The 9,900-nt window shown below is 32.1% G+C and overlaps 1 protein-coding gene across 2 annotated transcripts; it reads right to left on the reverse strand.

Annotated features, from left to right (window-relative positions):
- Nucleotides 1-2,241: 2,241 nt before the first annotated feature.
- LOC113765267 (protein PYRICULARIA ORYZAE RESISTANCE 21-like) lies at nucleotides 2,242-4,134 on the reverse strand. 2 transcript variants are annotated; one of them, XM_027309385.1, is made up of 4 exons: nucleotides 4,004-4,134; nucleotides 3,616-3,697; nucleotides 3,056-3,295; nucleotides 2,242-3,010 (listed from the first exon to the last, which is right to left on the reverse strand). In XM_027309385.1, exons 1-4 carry the CDS (start codon nucleotides 4,013-4,015, stop codon nucleotides 2,733-2,735), a joined length of 612 nt encoding a protein of 203 aa, XP_027165186.1. In that variant the 5' UTR covers nucleotides 4,016-4,134; the 3' UTR covers nucleotides 2,242-2,732. The 2 variants fall into 2 exon arrangements, with proteins under 2 accessions (XP_027165186.1, XP_027165185.1); XM_027309384.1 differs by having other exon boundaries at nucleotides 2,242-3,295.
- Between the last annotated feature and the right edge of the window lie 5,766 nt (nucleotides 4,135-9,900).

The following is a 9,900-nucleotide window of genomic DNA, read 5'->3' on the forward strand; positions in this document are numbered from 1 at the left end:
AACATTGTTGTATTAAATGAAAATTTACAAATGGTAAGTTAACAGCCTATCGTTTTATATGGATCATTGGAAAATTGACAGTCGTAAAAATGCATTTTATTAGATGAAAACATATATAGTTTTAATTATATTTAGTATTTGTTCCTCTAAGGATTGGAATAAGTTAAGCATTATAGTAGATAGATTTTTACAAGCTTGTCATCAAATATCTACATTCGATATTCGTTTTTGACCTAAGTGTGCTATTATAGTTATATATATCCTGATTTAATAGGATGACATTTGAGCTTTTTTTTTTTTTCCATCCATAAGTGAAAATGTTATCTTCAATTTTGATATCTCAACTCTTATGGTTGTAGCGGTTCACAATGATGTTGTTCTTATTTGGTGAAATGTGTATGCGTCTTCTACGTGCAACTCCTGCAATACCGAAGAGATTGGTTTTAGTTTTTTTTTTTTTTCTTTTAAATGCTAGCAGACTGCATGCAAATTGAAGTATGAACATTACTAAATATTCCATGTCCTATTGTCTGATCGTCAAGTAAATTGAAAACTTTGTAAGCAATCTTTCTCTTAGGGAAAAAATACCTGCGATTTTTTAAGGGAGAATAAAAAATAAGGAAGTTATTTGTAGCTAGCTGTTAGCTGAGAGCCGTAAATTCGTGAAAAGTAGAGTAATCAAGAATAGTAAAGATGGATGTGCACAAAAAGCATTAAATAAGTGTTTAATCATGGAATCATTTATTATAATATTTTTATTAATATATATAGAGTAATTAAAAGAAAAAAATTGATGCCAAACCTCTTAGATGTTCGTTTATAGCTAATATCATGCTTTATTATTATTATTATTATAAACTTATCGAACAAAATCTAAGTTGGCTATACCAGCTTAAAATGATTATCATTGCTATCATTACATTGAAATTGAAAAATAAATTAACTATGCATAAAAACAACAATAACTAACTTTAATAACGAATCAAAAAGGTGGTATCGAAAATTTTTCTCTACTCGTTAAGATATTTTTCACAAATTATCTAATTTTTTAAAGCACTATCTAACTTTTTTTTAAGAACTCAAACAAATAGCAAATAACGATAAAAATTTTAAAAATGGTATTAAAATTTTTTTCCCAATCATTTAAAATGTTCTTTACACATTATCCATTTTTTTAAGAACTCAAAAAGATAGCAAATAACGTTTCTATCATTACACTGAAATTGAACTATGCATAAAAACAGCAATAACTAACTTTAGTAACGGGTCAAAAAGAAGGTGAGAAAATTTTCTCTCTAATTATTTAAGATATTTTTCATGAATTATTGAATTTTTTTTATGGACTATCTAACTTTTCTTAAGAACTCAAACAGATAACAAATAATGATTAAGCTCAAAAAAATGATATGAAATTTTTTTCCAATCATTTAAAATATTCTTTATACATTATCCAAATTTTTCAAGCATTATCCATTTTTTTAAGAACTCAAAATGGTAGCAAATAATATTTTATAATTAATCATCTAAAACATCTCTTACACATTATCCATTTTTTTAAGCATTATTTGTTTTTTTTTAACAACTCAAAAGGATAGCAAATGACAAGGGTGATGATTTTTTATCCTAATGGCTCAAAAAGAGAGTATCAGTCCAAAAACAGGCACCATGTCTTTTTTTTTTTTATTATTAGGCTCAAGCCATGGCAAAACTAAAACAAACGGTGTCCAAAAAACATTACAAATGAATGAATCTTTTTAATTAATTTTTCAAGAATAGTAAGAGGTTGGAGTACTGGGATTGGCACTAAAATATTTCACTAAATTTAAACGATAAAAAGAAATTTCTGAAATGTAGAGAAATCTGAATATGGAGGGATTTGGAGTAGAATTGGCACTAAAATATTTCACCAAATTTAAATGAAAAAGGAAAATATGTAAAATGCAGAGAAATGTGGAGCAAAATATACAAAATAATTTTTTAAGATATTTTTGTGAGGGATAAAGAGAAATTTGGAGCATAATTGACACTAAAATGTTTAACTAAATTCAAAGGAAAAAAAATTGAAATCTAAAGAAATATGGATTAAAATCTATGAGATGATTTTTTTTAATCATGGATCATCTCTATTGAATTGGAGCTCACCATATCCAATATAAAAAATATTATTATTATTATACTATTAAAATTAAGTAATAAACAAATAATGTACACAAACAATAACAGTAGATTTGTCTAGAAAACATTAATAACGTCGCACCTCAATTATTTTGTAATAATAATGGACGACAGCCTGGACCGCTGACAATTTATTACAGACAACCAGACCAATCCAATAGTAATTAATACTCTAGAGCGAGCGAGCGAGCCTCTGTCTGTGCCACTGTATACTAGTTTACTGCCATGGGGTCTTCGGGAAGTTTGGCTGATGATCAATGATCATACTACCGTTGTTCTTTTATTGTTGACCAAACTTAAAAACATTTTATTATTACATGGGGTCCGTTCATAATTTGGAGGACGTTGCTACAATCAACCATCCGAACCAGATCCTATTCAATTCGTCAAAACGCTCTCATCAGACCAATGTCTCTTTCCGAAAATACATTCACCGAAGCATCCATTGTTGCACGTCCATTAGTATTATTTTCTTCTTCCTTGTATAGGTCGCCCTGACTACATACATACTACCATAGAATCACACTAGAGGCACCCCATCAAATTCTCTACTCCACTCATATAATCGTACAATTTCCAGTGTTCTCCTCACTGAAATAATCGCAGCGGCTGTACGGGTACCCCTTCCCATACCCATAACCATAGCTATCATAATAGGGTGGCGGGGGCACAGGCTGCCCGTACCCATAGTAGCATGGTCCCCCCCTGTACCCTTCTGAACATGGGACACAGCAGAACCCCGTTGGAACTGACAGGTGCGAGTACGGTTCAGTTGGAACCGTTGCTGCTAGTAGTGGTGGTGGTGTAGGATCCTTCGGCTTTTCAACTACTATACCTGTGGGTTTTTCGACAGGATCCTTCGGCTTTTCAACTACTATACCTGTGGGTTTTTCGACAGGATCCTTCGGCTTTTCAGCTGGTTTTTTGGGAGGCTTTTCTGGCGGCTTAGGCTTTTCTTTCGCCTCGGGCTTTGGTGGTGGGGGTGGCTTCACGATCTCAATGCTCTTAATGACTTTGCCACCCTTGCAACATAATTTGTCGCGGATTTTCTCCGGGCTACAGCACACAACGGTGATGGTCACCAGATTTTGCTTCTCATCATATACCTGGTCTCTGATTTCTCTTGTCCGAAAAAAATTGAGCATCACCCAAAAAAAAAGAAGAAGAAAAACTCAAATTCTTGTCCATACAAATTAAACCCACTATCTGATCACTAGTAGTTTCACAAGCCACACTACCAAACTTTTGTTGTCCAACTCGCCTAATAATCGTGGAGCAGGGGGCAAAAAAATTGTAGTAGCTCATGGTGGTGCACATGCCTATGTACATAGTCGGTGGAACGGTGGATGGCCTCCAACCAACTGTACTTGCTCTAAAGAACTACTAGTATACTGGTAATGAAACCATAAGAGATAGAATTGATAATTATAAGAGACTCACGAGGAAATTTGCAGAGGATTTTCTTGACCTTCTTGTAGCAGCTGGGGCATTGAAGATCAACCTTGAGTCTCATTAGAGTGACCTGTATGGTTGCATATTATCGGAGCAGAATAATCAAACTCGATCCATATATATATATATATATATAACAATCAAGAAATGTACAATTAAGATGCACAATTATATGGTACTACTAGTTGACGCTGAGAGATGTGGCTTAGAGATCTTGACATAAAGAGAAGCACATCTCACGTTGTATTTGCTGTCATAGACTTGCAGTTAAAATTTTCAGATCCAGCAAACACTAACAGAGGAAAAAAAAAGATGCAAAACAATATCACGAACATTTGAGGGATGGTTGACAAAGCTAGCAAGAGAATTGGCTTACCTTCTCAGCCATGGCTGATGAAGGAGTCAGTCAGTGGCGATGGGTGGATCTGATCAAGAATCCACAGCCCAAATGATAAATGTGGGAAATGGGAATTTTTTTCTTTTTTTTTTTTGGATGGGGGGGGGGTGGTGGGGAGAGGAAGAGTAGGGGAGTGGGGAAGGGATGCAGGCAGCAATATACTAAACTGAAGCTAATAAATGGTTGAATTAGATTGTAGGAGCCAATTAGGTAGAAAAAAGTGTGAGGACTGTATGTAGAGAGATAGCAACCGGGTAGTATGCAGTACTAGCATGGAAGGAGGGTGGAAATGAAATGAAAGGGGCGTTGAATTTTGATGCCATTATCAAGATTGTCTGCTTTCTAGTTGTATACATATGTATAAGGTAAGGAAAGGTAAGGTAGGTATACATGCTGGCCGGTAATTGCTGAGTTGTGCGGAGTCACACAGTCCTCTCCTCCATCAACACCCATTGCTTGTCCAGTGGTCCTTTGATGCCACACCCCCCGGCCCCAGCCGCACCACAGCCACAAAGACGCATTTGAGAATTACTAGCTGGCTTATTAATTGTCTTTTGTTTGGGCATGTGTTTTATGATAATAAGAGAAATGTGTTTTATCGAGATATTTATTAATGAAAAAATATTTATAATGCAATTGTCTGCTACAGTATGCTTATTAATAGAAATTACGGAGGAAAAAAGCACACTAGAGAGAAATAAAATAGAGGGAAAAATGGAAAATAATTGAAAAATTAAAGATGATGACATAGTATAAAAAAAGATATTATTATTGTTATGCTATTGAAATGAAGAAATAGATAAATAATGGATAAAAATAGTAGTGATGAAAGTGTGTAAAGAACATTAAAAATGAAGGGATCTTTTTAATTTTTTCATAAATGAAAAAAGGAAAAAATTTGAAATACAAAGGGATTTGGAGTGGAATTGGTAGTAAAATATTTCATTAAATTTAAACAAGAGAAGGAAAAAATATGAAATGCAAAGAAATGTGAAGTAAAATATATAAAATAAATTTTTTTAATCATGCGCTTTGTATTCAATTGGAGTTCAGTATATTCAATTATAAATTATTTATTTTTTGTGAGGAATTGAGAGGTATTTGGAGCATAATTAACACTAAATTCAAAGGAAAAATTTTGAAATTTGGAGTAAAATCTATTAGATGATTTTTTTAATCACATCATGTTTATTCAGTTGAAGTTCACCATATCCAATAGAAAAGATATTATTATATTATTAAAATTAGGCAATAAACAAATAATGTACAGAAACAATAATAGTAGATTTGTCTAGAAAGTATTGAATAAGTGTCTAATCAAGAGATCCTTTTATTTTTTCTTTTAATATAAATAGAAAATATGGGGAATAAAATTATATTCATGGAATCTTTTATTGCACCATTCATTTATTAATATCAATACAAAGTAATCCATTAGTGCCACTTTGATAGTCTGTTTATCCGTCCGAAATTATAGTCTCACTCCAACCCAAATAAATTTTATCTTAGAAAATGCTTTTTATTAGTGATTGGTTTCACCCGAAGCATCGGACCAATGATGTTCGCTACTAAGGAGCTCCTTTATTAGCTCGTTCGTGAGCCCTACCTATGACCCACTTTTCAATTAAAAAATATAATTAAATTTTAATTTCTCTAATAATATATTTATTTAATGTACTTTATTATTAATGAGTATAATCTACTTTACTCATTAATTGCTTAGATTCATAGTTTGAATGGTATAATTTTTATAGTATTGTTATTGTAATTAATGTAAAGGTATGGTGATTAGTTATACTACTGATATTGATTTAATGGTATTTTAAGAAAATAGTAGACTGGATTTACTCTTTTAACAAAGTTAAGCAGCTTTTCTTAAACTATGTTAAAAAATACTACCAAAATAGAATGGAAGGACTAATTAGGACACAATTTATCAAGTAAAAAGCTTTCCAAAGAAGCAAGCGGGTAAAAATAAATTCAGCCTTGCATTCTCTATGCATAGCCATCTCCAACTATTAAACATTATTTTTCTATTATCTGAAAGTCATTGAAACAATTGGTGCTCAGCGCATCTAACACAAAAAAATTAACATAATTACTTTTTGAGGAACGAAGAAACAAATGAATGGTGCATAAAAATAGTAATAATTAATGTATCCAAAGAGCATTAAATAGGTGTCCAATGAAGGAAGCTTCTAATTTTTTGCTAATATAGAGGAATTTGGAGCAAAATGTATCCTGATATTTTTTTGTTAGATTATTAGATTATGTTCATAAATAGCAAGCATTTGTCACTAATATAGAAAATTTTGGAACAAAATTTATCCTGGAATTTTTCTTTATGCTATGTTTATTAATACAAAGTAATAGTTAGGAAAAAGACATTTAAGGAGGGAAAAAACTCAGAGAAATAGACAAGAAATAATAAATTTTGCTTTTATATGTTGTTTGTTTAATCATTTATTGCTATTATTATTTTTTGGCTATTTAAAATGTGTATATATTTTTTACCAAGACTTTATATGTTGTTTGTTTAATTTTCTATTAGTATTATTACTTTTTGACTATTTAAAACGTGCGCAAGTAATTAAAGCTCACCATACTTCATTTTCTTTTTCAGTAATATAGAAAATTTTGAACAAAATTGGGTATTAAAATATTCAATTGAACTTAGAATAAAATCATACTAAAATTTTGTTTTTTTTCACGCAAGTAATTAAATGATGCATAAAAGTAGTATCAAGGAATTCGTGCAAAAAGTTTTATATAAGTGGACACTAAAGGGACCCTTATTTATTTAGTTATTGTTGGTTAGGAATGTAGACAAAGCTCACCATACGTATTTTCCTTTCCCAGTAATGTGGAAGAATTTCGAACAAAATTGGTATTAAAATATTCAATTGAATTTGGAACAAAATTATACTAAATTTTTTTTTGTGAATTTGTGTAAAAAGTGTTATATAAGTGGCCACTCAAGAGACCCTTTATATATATATATATATACATATATATATTTGGTCAGGAGTGTAGACAAAATTTGGAGCAGATTCTTCGGTGAGGAATGTAGAAGAAATTTGGAGCAGAACTCATACTAAAATGTTAATCTAAATTTATATTTTCCTGATGGCTAAAAATGGTAGTATTAGTCCAAAACCAGGCACCATTTTCTTTTATATATTAGGCTAAAGCCATGGCAAATTGTGGCTCATCAAGGCAAAACCGAAATAAACTGTGACTTGGGGCCATTAAAAACCCACATGCAGCACCAGGTCAAAATACTAAACTTTTTTTTTTTGAGACGACAATTGTTGTATAATCTAATCTATCCTGCACTAAGGGGGGAGGGCGGACTTAAGGAGGCTCAGAGATAATCTGGAGGGACCACTACCGAACCAAACGAGTGTACTACGCACTCGCCTGAATTTTTTGAAACCAAGCCACTTTTAAATGTGGTATTTGGTACCTTGTATCCTACCCCACCAAACCTTAATAGCTGGTGGTTGGTTGAGGGGAAAAAAATGGGAGAGGGGAAAAAACAAAAGAAAGAAGCAGCCAGCAAGGAAAATCTCCTGCCGAAATTATCCTTTAAGGCTGCACAAAATCACCAAAGAACCGGCAGAACATCAAGAGGAACGACACTTTCATTGTTTCTTAGCGTTGGGCGCTTTTAATGGGTAGGATTAAAAGCCTTTTTATACTTTTTCCTGAAGCAGAAATAAACACACACACCTAATTAGAACAAACACAGGAGTTAACAGATAAATCGACCCGAAAGCAATGTCAAGGGGACCTACAAAGAACCCCACCTTCAGTCAATTGGTGACAGAACGAGACCCCCGTAAATCTTAAATTCAGAATAATGACCCCACGATCTTCTGATGTGGGATGATAACCCAACCCCGGTGCACACACACCAAATAAAAGCCTTTTTATACTGCAATGACAGGATTTGGAAGGACAACGAATTACGTCACACCTCAATTATTTTGTAATAATAATGGACGACAGCCTGGACCGCTGACAATTTATTACAGACAATCCTAAATTAATTAATCTTCTAGAGTGAGCGAGCGAGCCTCTGTCTGTGCTACTATATACTAATTTACTGCCATGAGGTCTTCGGGAAGGCTGGTTGATGATCAATGATCATACTAACCCTGTTCTGAGTTGGTGGAGGTGAGTGGGATAAAGAGCGTGGTGGAGCCAAGATTTCGAGGGGGTGGGAGGGTGGCGAATTAATAATTGTAGAAAATTTTTTTTACTTGTATAATTTTGAAAATTATGAATTTTGCTTTTAATTTTTTCCATTTCTTTTGTTTGATGATTCAGCCTTGACATCTAATCGCAATTTAATGAATTTTTTTAATCCAAAATTTTCTAACAAGTTCTGTATTATCAAGATGATTTTAACAAAACACTAGTAAAATCAAGTTCACAATACATAATAAAAAAGTCATATATTCGGTAATGAATTTAAATATGCATTAGTATGATAAATGTATATAATAACTTATTTTTCTATCTTCTCTTTCTTACTATCCTATACACACACAAAAGACAGAAAACTGTCTGTATGAACATATTGCAAAGTTTTATATCAAAGTACCAAATGGAATATTCAAATAGCTATAAATGTTGATTGTGGTTTACGTTTATAATGACATATTATTGGAGACAATATATGAAATTATAAGAAGATAATATATAATATAAAGTAATAGGAAATTAAATATTTTCTATGAACTAATTTAATAACTGTCTAAAAATATTTATAAAATTTAATAGTTTTCTTAAGGCAAAAGTTAAGTGTAGGGGAGGGGGGAATGAAAATTTTTAAGATTTTCGGTTTTTTTTGTTGTGTTGGGGGGCAGGGGGGAGAAGGAGGATAGGTACAATAGAGAACTTCAATCAAATCATCTTAGGTAGCACCTCAAATATATATATAGCAAGACTTTTTTCATCACCTCCAGCTCTCAAATCTCGATTTTGTTGCTAAGACTTTTATCTCTTAAAAGAATTGAAAAGGACTAGGCTATCATTTTTCAAACCTGCTAATACACTTTCTTATCACGAAAATTCTCAGGATGGCATTACCCGTTAATCGTTGTGTACCATTTCTTCTTGTGTAAGTAAAAAGTATTGTATCCTGTTTTGTTGTATGAACAACGAAACAAAAACTTTTACCTCTGTCTTGTTGTTTTGTTGGCTTTAGAGTGTACTATTGTATCTTGCTGCACTAAGATTTTGCAAAAAACAAAAAATTGGATAAGAGACCGTGGCAATATTTTATTATTTCATCGGAGCATCATTCTGCCAATAAAGCAGAACATTCAAACGCCAGTATTTTTTTTTTTTCGTGATTTGATATACACTTACAAAAGTAGTTACACTCGTGCATTAAGTTGGCATACACGAACAAAATTTATGGATACAAAAAAAATTAATCGATACAACAAAGATGTGTCAATGTACATCATATCATGTAAATAGTACAACAATCGGACAAATTTTCCAACTGTACTTGCCCCAAACCTGTACCTAGGATACACAATAATGTTGCTGACTTGTTGGCTAAAAACTCCTTTTCTAAATTAAAATACAAATACGCCTTCTCTATTTCAAATATGTGTGGAGGTTAGACGTGTCAAAATGGGTAATTAGGACAAGTTTGGATGGGTTATAATTAGGTAGTAGGTGTAATTGGATCAATCCATTTATACTCATTTAATAAATGAATCAAAATGAATCAACCCATTTATACCCATTTAAAAAATGAGTACAGGTACATCCAATTACCTATTTATGACTCACTAAAAATTTTACTTTTTAAAATTTTTTGATATGTTGTTTGACAAGAAATAACGACATTTTAT

The sequence above is a fragment of the Coffea eugenioides genome, chromosome 3 (genome assembly GCF_003713205.1).
Source record: "Coffea eugenioides isolate CCC68of chromosome 3, Ceug_1.0, whole genome shotgun sequence".
NCBI lineage: Eukaryota > Viridiplantae > Streptophyta > Magnoliopsida > Gentianales > Rubiaceae > Coffea > Coffea eugenioides.

What these genes read in the sequence shown, in the direction of transcription:
- LOC113765267 (XM_027309384.1), bottom strand. An exon ending in AATCCTCTGCAAATTTCCTC is followed by an intron (nt 3,296 to 3,615) that starts GTGAGTCTCTTA and finishes TTCGGACAAGAG; the next exon opens with AAATCAGAGACCAGGTATAT.